A 20675-nucleotide genomic window follows, 5' to 3' on the forward strand; every position below is an offset into this window, starting at 1 on the left:
TATGGAGGCTGCTGATGTGCGTGCAGAAGTGTCAAAGGCTTCGTACATGGAATGCAGCAAGTGCCATACTGCCTCCTCTAGGTTGTGCGAGGGCATGGGAGTTACTGGCTCACCCGACTCCCCTCTAATGAAAGGCTTGAGGTTCTGGATACATTCATAAGTGTACTGAACCATGTAGAATTAATGTTGAGTTATCTGGGCAGTAAGTATGGATCCTTGGAAAAATCTTATGGCCAAATTCATTCAGCAGCTGATTATCCTTCTCCAGAGATGTGTTGGAATGAAGTTGGGCCTTTTTAGCTCGCTTCATAGCAGACTCAACCACCACCGAGTTATGAGAGAGTAAGATGATCCTGTACCAAGCAGCTTTTCTCATGCAGAATTTTTAGCAGCACTGTATTCAAGCACTTTACGTGTGGGCAGTGCCACCACTCAAGGGATATCCAAGATTTTTAGGATACACAACACCTCCGACCTCGGGTCTGGATCCTTCTGAACCTCTACTTTTAGTGCAGCTCCCATCTTCTCCACAAAACAGGAGTAGGTGAGATCCTATGTTTTCTGTGTTTTTATGAATTATTGTATGCTATGTTGAATTTATTGTAAAGAAACATTGTAAACCGGTGTGAAGGTTCACACCGACATCGGTCTAGAAAAACCAGGAAATAAATAATAAATAAGCGTGATCAAGTGGCTCCAGTGCTGGGACTTAAGAGATGCCCATGTAGCTGTTTGGGGATTCCCCAGGTAAAACTGGAACAGACCACATGAGTGAAGGTGATCTTGTCGGACTTCACAGAAGGGAAGGTGAGGTGGGGTAGGTTTTCGGCCCCTGAAGGGTGAAGAGCGGGGGTCCAAGCAGGGGGTGGGAGACCATTGCAGAGCTCTAGGCCTGATCCATTCCAGAGATGCTGGCATAATTGAATAAGCTGGAGGGAACATCGAAGGCTCTGGAATTGGAAACAGGGAGGAGAAGAAGGTACGAATAATATCCGTGATCTGGTCCATAACCTGTTGCGAGGGCTGCCCCAGGGTTAATGGAGGGACATCCTCCTCAGAAACCAGTATGGGCTCTCCCTCAAGAGATGGGAATGACAGTATAAAACACAAGGGGCCCGGAGTTTGAAGGCAGAGGCCCTATGATAGAAGCCGCGGCACCAGCAGGGCCCTGGTGATCAGAGGTTGGAGATGTAATCAGGAAGACGATTAAGAAGTACTTTTTAAATAAAATAAATAAAGAGATGTAGAGATGTGTCACTTCGGGGCCACATAGCGCTTCATGGGCAAGGCCGCCTGGAGAATTTCTCTTGCCACTTCCTCACCCCTGCAGCAGTACAGGGTAGAGGAGTTCTCAATGTGATCCTCATGACGTCCCAGAATGTGATGATTTAGGAAAAGGGTCCTGGTCATTGTCTGATCTGGTGACAATGACCAGTGGCAGTTCAGGAAGTTGTGGGCAAGGGGCCATGACTGAAGAGCATTCAGTTGCACTTGGGGCGCACTGTAGATTTTGTGGACAAGTGTGTTGCAAGTTTTTACATTGATTTCTTCGATGAGTGCATCGACTTCGACGTGGCGCATGGCAGCACTTCGATGTGTGCCGGTGACTGGGTCTTAGATGCCTTCGGGCACCTTGTGCATCTGGTAAATCGATGTTTCATGCTTCAGATGCTGCGACGGTTGGTAACTCGATGCAATCTGTGTCATGGGCCTTTTCGGGTGATGTTGCTTTGATTGTTTTGCCATTTTAGTTGGCACAGACACCATTTGTGTTGCGTGCGTCGAGATCTTCCTATGCTTCAACTTGGGGGTGGAGTCTGATCAACCCCCTAATGCATCCTGATGAGGCATCAAGCATGCGTGGGCCCCAAGGGTCACTACCATTGGATGGCCTACTTTTGCCACTCCCAGATGTCTAGGGAGACTGGGTCTGGACCTGAAATCACAGAGATTCAATTTTTGCCACCCTGGCTCTTTGCACCCACGGGGACATCCATCCACAGGGTCACAATTTGCCTGGTCATAGTTGAACTGAGACACAGATAGCAGCGGTCATGGCCATCTGTTAATGACCAGATTTGGCAGCAAGAGCAGGCCTTGAAGTCACTGGCAGTTCTCTTTGCCATTTGTCATTTTTTTCTCTTTTTTTTGATCCCAACACTGAGAAATGCTGTTTTGGGGCTCGCAGAGCGAGGAAAACAGAGTAGGAATGGAGTAAAGCCCAAAGATATCGAGAACCAACAAAACACTGTCTATAATGAGCACAGACAAAAAAATGTTTAAGGAGCTGTGTTGACGCCTGCACACGTGAATCCCCCGTTCATGCTCATTAGAACAGCTTGGAGAAACCGTTTTGTATAATTGCAAGCTTTCCAAACTTAAATGTTGTGCACTAAGAAGCTGTTTTGGTAAGTCTGGATATGCTATTAGATAGTGATCCCAATTATTTCTCGATACTTTATACACTTCTTATACCTATTAAGGAGAATAAAAATGCATTTTAAATAAAACCTGTCAAGATATTTCTCACCGTTCCGTTGCGGGGGCCGTGAGTGTCGCAGCACAGACTGGTTCCCTCCCACGAATGGGTCCTGGGACTTATTGCTCAAAGCGCTGGTGTGAAGCGCTGAATCAGAATTTGTCCTGAGGAAGAGCAATGATCACAGATAAGAACAGATTTCGCTGTAGTCAGCAGCAGCCACTAAGGAAACAGACTTCACAATCAGTGCTTGCCACTGTGAACTTCTCTGCATAGACTGTGGTCATGCTTGAAAGGACAGGGTCAGAGACTGCTCTTCTGACTGGTAAGAGGCATTAAAAGGCCTCTTTCCTAGGGTCTCATAAGCCCACTTAGTGATCCAGTTATTCACATTACTTCCTTGCCACGTGGCTATATGTACCTGTGTGGCATCATCACCTATTGCAAAGCATTCTAATACTAAATAGATACCTGGTTTCAGTATAAGTCTGCACATAAACCTATTCAAAATACCAATTCTGAGGTCAATGTAAGCTCAGGCTTAGTGAGCTAAGTGGGGCTATCTGAAAATCTGGCGAGCCGACCGGGCCACCACTTATCCAGCTGTTTATCTGGCTGAACAGTTAGCTAGATAAGCAAGGAGATGAAAGGGAACTTTCGGGGGAGAAGCTACTTATCCGGCTATAAAACAAAGAGGAGTACCTTCAGTAGTGTGACTAAATATCTCAGCCAAGTTAGCTGAATAAGTTTATCTGGCTAACTTGCTCAGCTAGTGGCTGAATATTGATCTGTTTTCAAAATTAAAAAAAAAAAATTCTCTAGAAGCTAAAAAGCAACAAATCAGACCTTGGTCTTTATTGAAATTAAATACATTTCAGGCCAATATTCCAAAAAAAGCTTGGCACCTGACATAGGTGCCTCAGTTTTCAGCACCAAAGGTTGGGTAACAATTTTCCAAACTAAGGCACTTGGATTTAGGCCCGATTACTCAATCAAGCACCTTAAGAGCCCTAAGTTAGGTATCTAGTGTTGAGCACCTGACCTGGCCCAGCTCACTTTTCAGGCAACTACTGGGATTTTTATTTAGGAAGATCTGGGTGTCTAACGCCTCAAGTTAGGTACCTACATGTTTTGAATGTCTGCCTCCTTGTGCCTTGCTTTCCAGAGCAATGCTCCCTTCGTGACATGATGAAGGGAGCATCACATTAGTCTGATGAAAAGGTTATCACCTTCTCTTTTGCTTCGACGTATCCAAATGGACTAACACAGCAACTAAACTACTTTAGAAAAAGAAAACCCTTTATAAACAGTGCTCATGCAAAATTTCTTTGAAGGATGTAAAACCGGGGACTGTTTCCCCTCAGCATTTGGGAGCTGAATTACTAAAAAGAGGCAAAGTTTGGACTTCTCCGATACGGTTGCACTCCCAAGCTGGTAACGTTTTGAAACCAGTCTCTTCACCCATGACATGCTAGAAAATTAATTCAGCAGTAGCTGTATCTGCTGCGGCTTACGTTGCCCTTGGTGTACTTTTCAGTTTTACGTACACAGCTCATGTTTTAAACACGCCCCTGAAATGGCAGTTGATTTTGGCCCTAACCCTGTCCCGAGGGGTGAAAAGGAGGAGGAAGAGGACTGGAGAAGTCTGTGGACTCTCTTCCCCTGGGATCAGCTGTCAGAAATACTGGAATCGGGTCACAGAAACTGGCCTTCTGAAAAGAATCCTTGGGAAAACTCAGCAGCAGCAGCAGCAGCCGCCTACCCCGCCTGACGACTGGGCCTGAATTCTGCTCACACCATTACTGCCGCTCACCCTTTCGCAGCTGGCTGAAATTACTCTGCAGCTAATTCCAGTCTCTCGAGAGTTACAGACAGAACCAACGTTTGTGGAAAAATGGCAGGAGCACCGGATTGGCTGGAAGACTCAAGACCCCTAATGTTAAACAATTTGGCTCACAGTAACGTGCCTGAGGGAGGGCCCTTGTGGTCTTGAAAAAAAAACTAAAAACATGGCTCTTCCAACAAGCCTTTACCTAAACTGTTCCCCCTAAACTCTCCTCCCCAATTCGCACTGAGGTTGGATCACCTGAGAAAGTTGGCATCTCTGCTTTTTTTTTTTTTTTTTGTAAATAATGTTAGAATATACTGTAAGAGCCAGTCTTTGTGCAGATCTACAAACAATTCTCACCAATTCCAAGGAAGCCATTTTTTAATCTGCAATATCACTTTCAAGTCTCTCTCTATTCTAACTGCACCTAGAAGGGAACAATTGAACAACAATTCTAGCAATGGCTTTCAGTTTCTTTATGACCACTGAATGGGGAGTGACCAGAACCAGCATCCTGGGATCATTTACCAGAGGAGTCCTTCAACCAAAAACACTGCCCTGGTCTAGATGCTCCTTAAGTCACGGTGGCTTTAATTTTAAAGGGACAGGGAAACCAATTAGAAGAGGGCGGAGCTTTCTAATATTGTTTGGTTGCTACACCCTGAGAATTCCCACACTCAGGCCGATACAGTAAAGCGTGGCCGCAGTTACCCCATTTCTAACCCGCTGTGTACTCACAATTTGGCTGCGTAAGTCTAACCCGCGATTCACTATCTGTTTTTACCGATCCTTACCGCTTCTTTTACTCGACACGTATCCCTTTCCGCCCGCGGCATGTATATGTATGTAAACGATCCGATTAGCTATTCCCTCCCGTACAGTAACGTGCGCCCCAACTATCTTGCCGCGTCTTTTACCTGCTAATTTACCGCCTACCCTGACCCTGGCGTTAGTGTGGTTTCACACTAACGCCAGGGTCAGGATAGGCGGTAAATTACGAAATTTCACACGAAAATTCACAGTCCCAAACAAAACCAACCCAATCCAAGCCCCAGCAGAGAGAGGCGATGCCCTTCTACTGCTGCTGCTGGGGGCTTGTGTGGCCACGGCCAGGGCAGGTGAGCGGGGACTGGGGGAAAGTTTGCCCGGGACTGTGAAATTTCGTCTCTCTCTGCTGTGGCTTGGATTGGGTTGGTTTGGTTTGGGACGGTGAAATTTCGTCTCTCTTGCCTGTCTGAAGGAGGGTGCTTTGTTGCGCTCCCTGCCTCCGATCGCCGGCTGCTGGGGCTTGCTGGCACCGGGCGCTCAAGGCAGCGGGGTCTGTAGGAGAACCATCCACTTCCTGGTACCTGTCATTTCAAACGTCATTTGAAATGACATTTCAAATGACTGTACAGGATACTGTACAGGCACTGTATAGCGCCTATACAGTAAAACGGATTGCGCTTCATGGACGCGGCTTGCATTTGCATGCCATTTAAATACTGTGTCGAGCGGTAAGTGATCGGACTGTGCGCGCGGCAAACGAGCGGGCACCCGGCACTGCCGCACTTTTTCTTACGCGCCCTTACTGTATCGGCCTGACTGTGATTATGATGAATAGCATTTATAACAAACACCAACCGAAATTAGAACTGGCTAGGTTTGAATGTCCCCCATGTGACAGCTACTCAGCTTGGCCTCGGCCCCTCATCTGCAGGTGCCTCAGATTCCTGCGTGTGGAAACCAGATATCGTCTTGGGAGTCAATCTGCCAGTGCATTCCTGAGAATACTGATCAGCAGTGAGCTACAGTACAAAGCCCCTTTCCCAAAGCAGAACACGTCCCCTCAAAGGAGTTTTAAATGTCTTACACTTGGCCGCCAGACATAGAGGAAATGTGGTGGGACCTCAAATGGAACACATTTAAAACTTGCCCGACTGAAAACTCAGTGAGGACTCCACTGTACTTCTATGTGGAGCCATGGCAAAGGTCACCTCATGTCCATCTGCTTTTGTTTCCCCATCGCCAACTGGCTAAAACTATTCCCCAAGCTGTTCGCTCCCGCTCCCTGTTGACAACTCATGCAATCTGGATAAGAGCAATGCACTGCCAATTCATGCACATGTCTAACCTGTAAAAAAAACAAAAAACACACAAATACTGTTTTCTTATGAAAACAATGGGGCTTAACTGTAGAAAGCACTGTCATCCCAGTAGGATACTGCAAAGTAACTATTTTAAGAAGCATTCAGGTGTTTTCTAATCAAAGATTTGTGACTATGCCTATTAAGTGGAGGGTCTATGTCACCCCTAATCAAGAATTCACAAAGCAGGCATATGTCCATAAGGGCAAAGCAGCAATTTTGCATTCAGAAAGGGAAAGCTAGTGTCTGTTTTGGTTGGAGTCAATGACAGAAATGGTTCACCTGTTAAGTGCAGACAAGAGTCTGAATCCTGGCCCTTTCTCTTCAGTCCAGGGAGGCTGCTGCCTTCAAAGATGCAAACAAAGGACAAAAAATTAAAAGTGTGTCAAGTTCTATTTTTAACACGCCTTCCTTGAAAAAAGTTATTAGGTAAAAAAAAAACAAAACAGAAGACACAAAAAGAGCAAACATGCAAAGCTCAGCACTGGGCAAAGATGAATGGAAAGTCCAAAAAAACTGATTATGGTGACAGAAAAATTCCAAGAAAGGGCATTCAACATTAAAGTGTGACTCCGGTGTCAAAAGACATTTTGTGAAACCAAGGTCTTCAGATTTTCCATGTACGGCTCTCCACTATCATTTCTGGGTCACAGCTGATCAGTTTGCCAGTTAAACAAAAAATCCTTTTTAAATCCATTCAATTAGTGGAAAGTGAAAACTGTGACCTCATCAGATAAGGACGTGGTCTCTTTCTGATGATGTCGCCCAGGTATGAACTGACCTGCCAATCACACTACAGGTGGTTTTCAAAGGGCTGCTCTGAAAGACAACATGAAATATGCTATTCAAGCTTGGATTTGGTGCTGCTGACCACTGCAGTCTGTCAGCTCTAGAAATGTTAATACAGAGGCCTAACTACGGCAGATAATCAAATGCCTAGTATGGAAAAAGGAGAGCTCAGCCTGGTCATTCACAGGCAGAGTACCAGTGATGCCAGACAAAGTTCCATGCGAGACCTTCCCACACTAAGAAGTAACCTGGGAATTACCCAAACAAATCTTTAGTTTAAAAAAATTGCCCCCCCCCCCCCCCCCCCCATGTTCACATTTTGTCCATATCAAATTTAGCCCGATTAAGAAAAGGTGGCGATAGGGCATCCCAGGGGACAGTGCTTAATTTAGTCCATTAGCACCGATATTCAGCACTATCCAGATAAAGTTATCTGGGCGAGTCTGGTTGTGCCAGACTTTAGTTCTGTAACTTTTGACGTTATGCGGATAACTTCCCTGGCTCCTTGGCTTATGGATCTAGAAACATCCACTGACTGCTTTGCAAGAAAGCTCAGTAACTTAAACTGCAAAGTTTTATAGCGTTAACACAAACAGGCTGGAGATAACACCAGCAAAACCGCGCTTCACTAAGTCCTTAATGCAGCTTCGGGATCGTGTTTCCCTTCTCTCTGCCAGCAACGCTGTGACACTAGGCTCTTTTCTCCCTTTCATGATGGGTTTTGTTGTTTAAAGCTCTTCAGCTTGGACGGGGTTGCCAGTGGGAACGAGTGACACCAGGCAACCAGAGCGTGGGACTCGGCCATTTGTCCAGACTCTTGAATTCTCTCTCGCTCAGAGTAATTGTATTGCAATACTGAATTCTTTTCTGAGGACAACAGCCTCTCTGCTGCAGCAAGTCATGGGGAAGGGCATGTGTTTGCTTTCTAAATGTGCACGGCACAAATTCCCCGCGAGCCACGAGGGTTAAAGGCAGGTGTTCTTCATTTACTGGAGCTGTCCAGTCGCTGGCACCTAAAGCCACGTGAAGAGGCCAGAAAAGGTCTCCCACCTTGCTCATTCCAACTACTGGAACAAAATATACCGGGGTTCTCGCACCATATTTTTACGAAAGGATGGCTATTATAGGTCCTTCACTGCATTTTTAATATATTTTAGGATTTGGTGTTAGTTCACTTTTAAAATACTTTGTCTGGTCCACCCAGTTACCCAACGGTAGTGTTGGGTGTTGCGAGGAAATGGGATTCAACTGCTGGGACGCGGCTGGGTCTGGCTATGCTGTAGGGGTGCCGTTCGAAGCCTGTGGGAGGGATACCAGTCACCACGCTCTAGCAACATGGACTGCCCTGCTGAAAGGCTCTCTCTGCCGTGACAGCCGGGCTAGTGGGCTGCAAAAAGTAACATTAAAAATGGAAGGGGGACTCCCGAGTGGTCACCAGTGAAGGCCTTTGGCATAAAAACGGGTGTAGCTGGAGAAGATGGAGGCAGCAACCGAGCCACAAATTTTAAAACAGGATGTGATAATTATATTTAGGGTAGGTGTTTTTACATTGTAAAATTAGGTGTTTATTTTCAAGTTAATTAGGGGTTCTTTGGGGGAGGGGTAATAAAAATCGATGTTTACCAGTGTAGATACTATTATTGGGTGTCTTCCAGCTGAATCAAAGTTTGTGCAGATGAGTTGTTAGCATGGAAAAGGCACAAAAACAAAGCAGAGGATCCAAGAAAGGTGAGAGAGTACTAGGGGAAGGGGTGTTTTTTTCCAGTGTGTCGAATAAACATTTATTTTAGCTTGGGGCGGGGGGGAGTTTTATTGGTTAGAACTAAAAATCAGAAGCCGTAATTATATTACATGAGATTGATGTATGTACTTTTGTAATATATCACAGAAGGTAAAATCTTGCTTCCTTGATCAATTATAACAACCATCACTTAAGGAAACAATTCATTATGTGCAAAATATTTTGTTTTATTCATACATTTTTTTTATATATACATATTAAAAAAAAACATTCCCCATCGACTCACACACACCCACACACGTTTTTTCGATTTTTTTCCGCTTTCGTTGCTTGCTTCGGGAGGAGAGGAGAGAGGACTGGCAATCCCGAGCATAGGAGAATCGTCCACTTCCTGGTACCTGTCATTTCAAATGTCATTTGAAATGACAGATACCAGCGTTTCCATGAAGCATTAGGCCAGCGCACCCAGGATACTGTATAGCGCTCTATACAGTAAAATGGGTTGCGCGGGCCTAACGCTTCACGGACGCTTCTTAGACACAGCTTGCATTTGCAAGCTATTTACATACAGTATCGAGCTGTAGGTGAGCTGGGCTGTGCGTGCGGCAACCACGGGTGCGCCCGGCACTAACGCAGCTCTTCCTACCATTCCTTACTGTATCGGCCTGTATGTAATTCAATCCTTGCTGGTTGTTGTCTGAATATAAATTGTTTTTTCTTCATTCCCCCTACCGTTGAAGCAGAGAGCTATTCTGGATATGCATTGAAAGTGAAGTATCTGGCTTATTTGGTTTGGGGTAGTAACCACCGTAACAAGCAGCGCAGGGAGAGGTGATTGGAGCTGCAGCCCTGCCCTCTCTTACGCTGCTTGTTCTGCTTTAGTCCCCTCCCCCGCCTGTAACCAGGGAAGTGGTGCACAGCTATAGGTAGTCCTGGGGGAATTCTGCACCACTGTGGAGCACAGAATTTGAGCAGAATTTCCATTTTCTATGCAGAATTTGGCTAAGGTGGAGGAGGCCCCAGCATGCTGCAAGCGGAGCACATCCCTCTTGCAGTGAAGACTCAGCATGCTCCGATGAGAGTGTGTGTAGAGGTGTGTGTGTAAAACTGCAAGTCTTGGGGGTGGGGGGGGGGGGGTGAGAGAGAGCATGTGTGAGGGTGTGTGAGTATGGGTGCCAGAGAGTGGGAGCCTATGTGTGGAGACTGTGAAAGAGTGTGTTTATGTGTGTGGGAGCTGATGTATGTGAAAAAGGGATTGTATGTATGTGAAGGTGCTTGTTTGTGAGAAAGGGAGCCTGTGTGATGGAATTGTATGTGTGTGACAGAGAGCCTGTATGGAGAGGTGTGTGAGAGACATAGGTAGCCTGTGTGGGTGTGTATGCAAGAGAGAGGGACCCTGTAGGAGGGAATGTGTATGTGTAAGTGAGAGAGCCTGCATGAGGGGGTGGTATGTGTACTAGAGAGAGAGGGAGTATGGGTGTGTGAGAGAGAGAGAGGTACAGAAGGAGCCTGCGTGAGGGGCAGTACTGAGAAAGGGCTCAAACTCTGGGAGTGGAGAGAGTGGAAGGGGTTGAGCCTAGAGGGGGAGGGGAGAGATACTGGCAGGTGGAGGAGTTGGGACCTGAGAGGGCAAATTGGCCAGGGGAATAGGGAGAGCAAGTGGAAGGGACACTCTTACAGTGAACTTCTAGGGAAATTCTGCATCTTTAAGTAATAACTTTTTTTCTGTATTACATTTGAAGTTACTTAAAGACTATCATGTATATCGTGTTATTTAGACCAATATAAAGCGTAATGGAGAAGGTTTTCATGGGTAATGATTCAGATGGACTGAATCAAATCACGGTGAACCTAGAAGATGTGGTAGGCCTGATTGACAAACTGAAGAGTAGTAAATCACCTGGACCGGATGGTATACACCCCAGAGTTCTGAAGGAACTAAAAAATGAAATTTCAGACCTATTAGTAAAAATTTGTAACTTATCATTAAAATCATCCATTGTACCTGAAGACTGGAGGATAGCAAATGTAACCCCAATATTTAAAAAGGGCTCCAGGGGCGATCCGGGAAACTACAGACCGGTTAGCCTGACTTCAGTGCCAGGAAAAATAGTGGAAAGTGTTCTAAACATCAAAATCACAGAACATATAGAAAGACATGGTTTAATGGAACAAAGTCAGCATGGCTTTACCCAGGGCAAGTCTTGCCTCACAAATCTGCTTCACTTTTTTGAAGGAGTTAATAAACATGTGGATAAAGGTGAACCGGTAGATATAGTATACTTGGATTTTCAGAAGGCGTTTGACAAAGTTCCTCATGAGAGGCTTCTAGGAAAAGTAAAAAGTCATGGGATAGGTGGCGATGTCCTTTCGTGGATTGCAAACTGGCTAAAAGACAGGAAACAGAGAGTAGGATTAAATGGGCAATTTTCTCAGTGGAAGGGAGTGGACAGTGGAGTGCCTCAGGGATCTGTATTGGGACCCTTACTGTTCAATATATTTATAAATGATCTGGAAAGAAATACGACGAGTGAGATAATCAAATTTGCAGATGACACAAAATTGTTCAGAGTAGTTAAATCACAAGCAGATTGTGATAAATTGCAGGAAGACCTTGTGAGACTGGAAAATTGGGCATCCAAATGGCAGATGAAATTTAATGTGGATAAGTGCAAGGTGATGCATATAGGGAAAAATAACCCATGCTATAATTACACAATGTTTGGTTCCATATTAGGTGCTACAACCCAAGAAAGAGCTCTAGGTGTCATAGTGGATAACACATTGAAATCGTTGGTTCAGTGTGCTGCGGCAGTCAAAAAAGCAAACAGAATGTTGGGAATTATTAGAAAAGGAATGATGAATAAAACGGAAAATGTCATAATGCCTCTGTATCGCTCCATGGTGAGACCGCACCTTGAATACTGTGTACAATTCTGGTCGCCGCATCTCAAAAAAGATATAATTGCGATGGAGAAGGTACAGAGAAGGGCTACCAAAATGATAAGGGGAATGGAACAACTCCCCTATGAGGAAAGACTAAAGAGGTTAGGACTTTTCAGCTTGGAGAAGAGACGACTGAGGGGGAATATGATAGAGGTGTTTAAAATCATGAGAGGTCTAGAACGGGTAGATGTGAATCGGTTATTTACTCTTTCGGAGAGTAGAAAGACTAGGGGACACTCCATGAAGTTAGCATGGGGCACATTTAAAACTAATCGGAGAAAGTTCTTTTTTACTCAACGCACAATTAAACTCTGGAATTTGTTGCCAGAGAATGTGGTTCGTGCAGTTAGTATAGCTGTGTTTAAAAAAGGATTGGATAAGTTCTTGGAGGAGAAGTCCATTACCTGCTATTAAGTTCACTTAGAGAATAGCCACTGCCATTAGCAATGGTTACATGGAATAGACTTAGTTTTTGGGTACTTGCCAGGTTCTTATGGCCTGGATTGGCCACTGTTGGAAACAGGATGCTGGGCTTGATGGACCCTTGGTCTGACCCAGTATGGCATTTTCTTATGTTCTTATAAAGAGTTTTGCAGAATTTTAAAATTCTTTGCGCAGAATTCCCCCAGGAGTATGTAGGGGAAGGAGATGCCCACCGCAGGAGACAGATTTTTAGTGTCCGGTCAGTACTTCTGACCAGACACTGAACAGGTGAACATCAAACTGGACTGTCCGGTTCAAACCTAGGCAGTTGGCAACCCTAATACAGTGGACAGCAGAGGGACATTGCTGGCAGGTGATGGCAAACCATTACGTTGGAAGAAGAGCAGGTGAATGAGCCCTGGATGTTGTACTTGATGTCGGGTCCTGTGATGGTGTTATCTGGGTTAATATGTGGACGGGTGGCATCCCGATTTCTAGAAGGTTCTGCTTCCTGAGTTAGTGTCATTGTTGTACAATTTGTGGGTGCCGGCGAGTATCCGAGGCTGTGGGGCTGCAGGAGGTGGTATTGTCCAGGATGGGTTGCAGATCCTCGACAATATGTCTCAGTGGTCTCAACTGGGATCTATAGGTAATAACCGGAGGAGTTCTGTTATTTTCTGTTTTTGGGTTGATCCTGTAGCAGAGTGTGCCTGGGTATTTGTCTCCCTTACCTCAGCAAGTGGACTTGCTGAGTGGATTGTTCTAGGCTCAGGCTGATGGTGGGTGCAAGTTTGTTGAATTCTTGGTGAAATTCTTTAAGAGCTTCTAGTACATGTGCCCAGATAATGAAGTCATCAATGTACCTTCTACCTATTATCCAAAATACACAAACAGGGAACCCTAGATACCCCATTGTCTCCAGAATCAACACCCGCACAGCAGAAATTATCTGGCTAATGGACTCCATCCTTAGAACCTATGCCACTTTCACGCCCAGCTACCTTTGTAATACCACTTAGCAAGTCCACTTTCTGGACACCACTGTTCAAAAACATGAAGGACACATAAGAACCGCATTATACCGAAAACTCACTAACTGCCATAGATACCTACATGCCTCCAGCTTCCACCCAGCCCCGACCACCAGGTCTATTGTCTACAACCAAGCCCTACGGTACAATTGCATCTGCTCTGCCCCTCAGAGAGGGACTGCCAACCGGAGAAATTACAATGGACATTCTTGTAATTATAATGGAATTATAGTACCCATCCAATGAGGTAACAAAAATAATCAACAGAGCTAGACAAATACCCTGGAACTCTCTGCTACAGGATCAACCCACAAAAGAAAGTAACAGAACTCCTCTGGTTGTTACCTATAGCTCCCAGCTGAAACCACAAACTTATCAAGGATCTGCAACCCATCCTGGATAATGATACCACCCTCTCACAGGCCACAGGTGGCAAATCTATCCTGGCTTACTGGCAGGCCCCCAACCTCAAACAGATACTCACCAGCAACCACAAATTGTACAACAATGACGCCAACTCAGGAACCAGACCCTGCCAGAAAACCAGATGCCAACTCCGTCCACATATTAACCCAGATAACGCCATTACAGGATCCAACAACATCCAGGGCTCATTCACCTGCTCTTCTTCCAACATAACATATGCCATCACCTGCCAGCAATGTCCCTGTGCTGTCTACATAGGACAAACAAGTCAATCTATAAGGAAAAGAATAAATGGACATAAATCTGACATTAGAAATGGCAACATTCAGAAATCAGTAGGAGAACATTTCAGCCTTCCAGGACATTCTCTCTCTGACCTTAAGGTTGCCATACTCCTACAGAGAAACTTCAAAGGCGCATTCCACGTGAAACTGGCTGAATTGGAACTCAATTAAAAAAAATGAACACCATCACCCAAGGTCAGAACTGAGAGAATGGCTTCATGACTCACTAGAGCAGTCTATGAACTTAACTGCTATCAGATCATTCTGTCTGTTCACACTTACCTCAGTTGTCAGTAGGCTATACTATTGCTATTAACACTCTCTCCATACCATGTCCTGCCTAATCCAATGCCTTCTCTGTTCTGTATATATTTTACCCATCTCTTGTACATCACTTCATGCATCATACAAAGTGGACTCTGTCCACAAAATCTCATACTTTAATAAATTATTCTATAAGGTGCTACTTGACTCCTGTCTTGTTTTCAAATAGTGTTATGCAACTTTTAACAAAGTTATTTTCCACATGACTTGGGGGCTTGGTAAGTGTTGAGATAGCTTCTGTTTCCTCACTGGTAGTGCTCTAGTCATTCCTTTGAGCCTGTGTTTCTTGGCAGAGGGTTAGGCATCAACTAGGTGAATGCATAGCACAGTACAAGAGTAGGGGAGAGGGCAAGACAATTCAGCTTCATTGACACAAATTGGTCATGTGAAAATGCCTTTGCAGCTACAAATCTACTCCAGTTTTCAGCACAAAAATATTGGATTCAATCACACAAAGCAAATTTAGACACTAATTTATTCACAATTTTTTAAATTTATTATTGCTTCAATAAAATGAAAAAAATAAATTTTCAAAATCGAGTTTCTTACCTTCTCCAGCTGTCGGGAGGTGGTGAGAGGTAAACAGGTGCATAAGGAGCGCTGTCACAGTGATGTGGAGTAAAGGAAAACCAGAGAGCCACAGTTTTAATATTAAGAAACTAGACTAATACCACCAGAGGACAAGATCCTCTACTGGAGCCTGAAGCTTCGCAGTCGATTCTGGGAAACTGTACAAAACTCGCTATTTTATACGGGTGTGTGTGATTTTTACCTACCAAAAGATTTCACAAAACTGGGACCCACAGCATCTCCATTTTATCATGCTGGCAATGCCAATACTATCGAGGAGGCTCAGAAAGGCAGCTTCCCATGTGGCCCTGCTATCAGAGCCATTGACTAAGTGGCATCCCCTTGCTGGCTGTCAGGAGAAAAAAAAAAAAAAGACCTTGCTCTCTTTCTTCAGCTGACCCCAGAATACACTCAAATCCCAGAGGCCTTTATTTTCAAATGGATTTTTGCTCTGTCTCACTTATGACCAAAATATTTGGGAAAACGAGCATGCAAGAGTCAAACCATCACTAAGCCATTTGAAATTGGCACACGTCTGCCTGTCACCGATGCGGCACCACTCTCTCTCTCTCAATTAGAATGGATGCTCTCTGGGGCAGGATATTTTCAAGCCTTTGTACTTGCCCATTGGATCTCTGGCCTCTCTCTGCCTCTAATTAAGGTGGCCTGTCACTGTGTTCAAAGGGGAAGTCTGAAACAGATCTAACGTTTTAGTCAGGTTCAATATATATTTCTTTATATATAAATATAAATATAAGTAAACCAGTTTTAAACTCTGGGTTATGAAGCTGCCAGACATGGAGAATAGGGGCCAGGCTTACTGCACAGACTGCTCTGGCTCCTGGTGCACAAAATGGATTTGTCCAAAACAGTAGATACCAAGGGTTTAAAACTGATTTACCTGATTTTTTTTTTTTTTTTTTTTTTTTAAGAGTAAAGGGCAAAATCATGAAACTAATTTCTGCTTCTGAAAAACAAGGCATGCTCTGCTATAGGGTAGAACAGATGAGAAGATAGGAGATCCACCAGAAACAGTGATCCCGGTTCCCAGCCATAAAATCAAAGCAGTCTTTCAAACACCTCTCCACAAAACAGAAGTCAGTCTATGTTCACAAAAAAAAAAAAAAAAAAAAGAAAAAGTTTCATTTACCATGCAAATGAGGTGCATTTTAAATGTTAGCCAGGAACACCCCCTTTGAACTGTAAAGGATGGAAGAACGGCAGCCAGCCAGGGAGCGCTCACCCCCTCCCCCAGCAGACGCACTTTGCTTGGGGCAGATTCCAAGGACCTGACCACGTTAGCAAAGGGAGAACTCGCCTGCTGAAGGCAGGGGCGGCTGTATAAGCGTTTCGTTTCACATCGTTTCCGTTACGGGTTTACTGCCAGCTTCTTTCTTACGCCCAACACTCAGCAAAAGCCTCAACAAACAAAAACAAGGTAGTGTCCCATGGCGTCCAGCAGAGGGAGCGCGCGAGTCCGGGGGGGGAGGACTGTAACCACGTGGGACTTCAAACGTAAGGCAAAACCCAGATCTTCCCAGGCTTTCCGCATAGCGGAGCGAAAACCTACCCTCTCTTACCGAGCCCTCGAGCTGGCTTGTTTCCCCATTTAACCGCTTGATTGATGCCCTCACCCTGCAGATTTACCAGGTGGAGAGAGTCCCACTTCAATCAGAAGTAGAGGATCTCGCATTTCAGTTCTAAGCCGAGCTACCTGCAACGCCTGTAGGAGAGTCCTAATGTGTCCTGCGGATAAGGGCTGCCGAGGTTAGCGCAGTCAGGAAAAAAAAAAAAAAGTCTCTTGAAACGGGCCCAGAAAACGACCGCAAGCTTAACCTTCTTCTTCCTCGGCTCAGCCCCCAGCTCTGCCTCGCAGAAGAACTGAACAGATATTTACTGATCTCGTGGGTCCTGCTTCGGACATTTGGCGCCACTGCGCTGAACTGTGACCTTGCAGCACAAGGAGCAGCCGCTTGCTGCGGGGAAGCAGCCTTGGGCTGGAGCCTGTGTGTGTCCCGGAAGCCGGGGGGGGGGGGGGATCGCGGTAAACAGGTTGCAGCTCAGGCCGCGACCCAGCGCTGATGCAGGAGTCCGGAGACAACGAGCGGAGGGAAGCCTGGAAGCAGCTCTGCTAATCCAGAGCAAATCCTTTCTGAACGAAGCCCCGCAGTGCCACGTCCCCAGCCGCCTGGAGAGGCCGGGCATGCGTGGGAACAGCTGCTCGGCCACCACGCCGGAGCAGGATTTCTGAGGGGGCCAGAAACCAGTAAATGGCCGCCCAGCATTTCCGTGTCTTAATCATATCAATGAGTCGGGGATTTATTTTTTTTTTAGCCTGCCTTTCCAAAAGATGCTCATGGTGGCTTATAGCATTCTTTGAATGAGTCACTACCCCAAAGAGCTTACATCTAAGGGGGCACTTGAGGCAATGGAAGATTGAGGAACTTGCTCAAAGGGACAGCGATGTATGGGGGATTTGAACTCTGGTTGCCCTCCCTTCTTAACTAGGCCACACCTACGGGTAGAAGTTGAACTGAACTGTTGTATTCATGTGGCTTTTGAGGTTTGCTTTAGAGCAAAACAGAACTCATGTTTTGTTTTTACTTGTAAGGGGAGGGGAAAAGGTCAAGCCTACTACAGCTAGCTTGCTTCTGGCCGATTCTCTGCTGAGAGTCCTTGCCATTAGGCACAGGGGGACTCTGGCCTGCACAGAGTATGCCACAGAAGATCAGGAGAAAGGTAGCAGCATTAAAACAAACAACAACAAAAAAGTATTAGCTTAGCAGTTCCGAATGAATATATACTTTGAGCTCCTACCAGCCTGTATGAATTAAAGGAGTAATAGCTCCAAATGCATTAGCCCTGCCCATACCATGACAGGAAAGAACTTCACTTGTAAGCCCTGGTATGCTGGATACGATGTCAATCTCTCAAATGCAGTGCATGAGCTCTTCTTAACACTTGCATTGTGCCAAAGAGAGCTTCCTTTTGGAGCTCATAAAACATATGTACAGCCAACAGAGTTGCTTAAAAGAGTTACAAGTGCAGTATTAAATTCCTGGTCATTGACACCATAAACAGGGACTCTTCAGATACTGTCATGTCCATTCCTGCATCAGGATCCATGCGCACACTGTACCCTGCACTGAGTGTTCTGTTCTGAAGGACACGAAAGTAAATCATCCACTTCTCAAATAAAGAGAGACTTACAAGAGAAAAAGAACATGAGAGAAGGGATCTTGCTTGGATAGATTTAAATCGGACCAAAACCCATTTTCTCCCCATTACTGATTAAAACAAAAAAGCTGAATGAAAGAAAATTAATATTGCAATGGTAAATTCTGTGAAAGAGTATTGCCAAAGTAAGCTTTCATGTGCAAATTCTCTTTTCTGCCATCTGGTACCTGCTATGGACAACACAGGAAGAGGAGGGGTGTGCATCCATCAACGGAAGAGTCCGCATGCAAAAATTCCAGATGTACAGAGGAGCAGGACTTATATGGCTTTGTGCAATTGTTAAAGCCCTTAAGGGCCTGTGCAGAACCCCCACCCATCTACTGTCAACACACAACAGAAGACTACATTATAAGTGGAAAGAATGCAGCTGCATGTACACAGCTCTTTTTATCAAAAGGAAAAAAAAAAAAAAAAAGCACCATGCTTGCACTCTGCTTTCCCTTATCTCACTTTCACACCTTGCCCCAAGCACAAACCTCTAGCCGCATGAAAGCTTCAAAACCAGTTTGTCCATCTGGGTTCAAATCCATACTGCGAAACTTGGCCGCAACTACGTAAACCCACCGTGCGGAGGAGGAGGATGGGACAACAGGTCAACAAGTTCAGTTTTAATTGCATTACCAACAAGAGCGAAACCTAACACAGCATGCTAGAAACATGCCAAGACCACTCTAATCTAACCTACTAATCTAACTGATAATATGATGGCAGAAAGGGACTGTGAAGCCCAGCCTGTTGTGTCCAATTTGCTTCCCACCCTAACATGTGTCTTAAAGCAATTCAGGCACACTCCAAGCCCTGCTTGTGCCTCATTTTTTGTAAGAAAAAAAAAACCCACTGCTTTGTGGTCGTCCATGCTACTTGACTTAAGTTGCATTAGCTTAGGGAGTTGTGTGATCACCAGCAGTTTCTTGCCTTGCCACACTGGCAATTTCATCTACTCTACAGCATTTAAGTGCTTTCTTAGCCACAGCAAGCACAAAAGTTGTTTTCAGTGCCTTACCCAGACCAAAAGGGCTGAAAGAAGAGAATGCAAAAAGTTAAAGCTGTACTATCAACATTTGCTGATAATGGGGACATCACTCCTTTCCCAAAGATCCTGCCGTCGGCAGAACCCCAAAGCCTCTGTGCAGGATCCCCTTTCCAGCTAGCCCCAGTGCTATTGGACCTTTGATGGACAATGCTACCCTGCCTCGCGTGTCCCTTTACACCTCGCTCACCGGCTAGAGATGGAAAAATATGAAGGATGAGCAGCACTCAAAGAAAGAGCTGACACCAGGAAAATAAGAGCAGTAAGTTCATTTTTGACATGGCAGATAGTAATATAAATTGGTAACTCCACTCAACCGTGCATGAGGTTTCTGGCAAGCCTGCAGATCACGTAAAGGCAGCAGAATTTCAGAAAACATGGAAGATGACCAGAAGATCCTTCACTGCAAAGATGTAAGGGGGAATCCAAAGACCAATTAGGCTCTAAAGCATGCATCAAGGAGTCATTTGTGCAAATTAGGATGAGCCCTACCCTTCTCATCTGACTACTTATTCTTTGTGCAATTGGAATTACACAGTCAAAGGGTGAAATGCCAGCTTCTGCTCAAAACCTGGTTTTATTTGCTGTCAACAGGCTCAATCTCCCAGCAGACTTGGAAAATAATGGATTTCCAAGACACCAAAAGCCTCCCATTTCAAAACAATTTTTTCCAATGCAGCAACAAACTAATTCATATCATATCATTACCTTGCACTACTGTGTCTTATTTATTTATTCTCTTGGTTACTCACTACCGTTTCATTTTATTATCATATCTTTCCAGGCACTACTGTGTCTTATTTATTCCCTTGATCACTTATTTTACCGTCTCTTATTTATGTACCATCACATGTATCCACATAGGCTTATTTATTTACTCTACTATACTATTTCATTAATTGGAAGAAATGTATATATTGCATTGTTCAATTTTCCCCCTATTCCAGCTCCAAGTTAATTTTCCCTGTTTTATTGTAACTTTCTCACACACAGTATTGATACACTGTATTTAAAGTTTCACAGTTTATTGGGAATATACGTTACGCTATGCTTTACACACATTGTTAATTGTAAACCGGGTTGATGTGATATCTGTCATGAAACTCGGTATAACAAAAATAATAAATAAATAAATAAATAAATAAATAAATAATTAATTCCAGGATCAAAGAAAATGCAGTAGATCTACCACAACTGCTAATTCCTAAGTCAGTGGGCCACCCGTCTGCAGTCCCGCCTTTATGGAGAAAGATGCAATGCGTGTTTAAGTGCTGCCCCCGCCTGCAGTCTGCAAGCAATACGCGAGCTCACTTTCCGAGAGATTTAGAAATGGCAGCAGACTTATCGTCTGTATGAATCATTCTTCTTGCTGTCCAGGACTGACCCATCTTCTAATATCAGTACCGTCAATCTTCATACACTTAAAGCCCCAACAAGCTTA

At 44.8% G+C, this 20675-nt stretch overlaps 1 protein-coding gene across 3 annotated transcripts in view; it reads right to left on the reverse strand.

The window, feature by feature from the left end:
- Positions 1 to 20675, reverse strand: part of CRTC3 (CREB regulated transcription coactivator 3) — a 99164-nt gene that overhangs the window by 31311 nt on the left and 47178 nt on the right. For all 3 annotated transcript variants that reach the window (XM_029574372.1, XM_029574373.1, XM_029574371.1), the window contains exons 4-6: positions 14947 to 15005; positions 6716 to 6778; positions 2531 to 2643 (exon numbers count right to left, since the gene is read on the reverse strand). In XM_029574372.1, coding sequence (XP_029430232.1) covers positions 2531 to 2643; positions 6716 to 6778; positions 14947 to 15005 — 235 coding nt within the window. The remainder of the gene's footprint in view (positions 1 to 2530; positions 2644 to 6715; positions 6779 to 14946; positions 15006 to 20675) is intronic.

The sequence above is a fragment of the Rhinatrema bivittatum genome, chromosome 13, assembly GCF_901001135.1.
Source record: "Rhinatrema bivittatum chromosome 13, aRhiBiv1.1, whole genome shotgun sequence".
NCBI classification, from domain to species: domain Eukaryota; kingdom Metazoa; phylum Chordata; class Amphibia; order Gymnophiona; family Rhinatrematidae; genus Rhinatrema; species Rhinatrema bivittatum.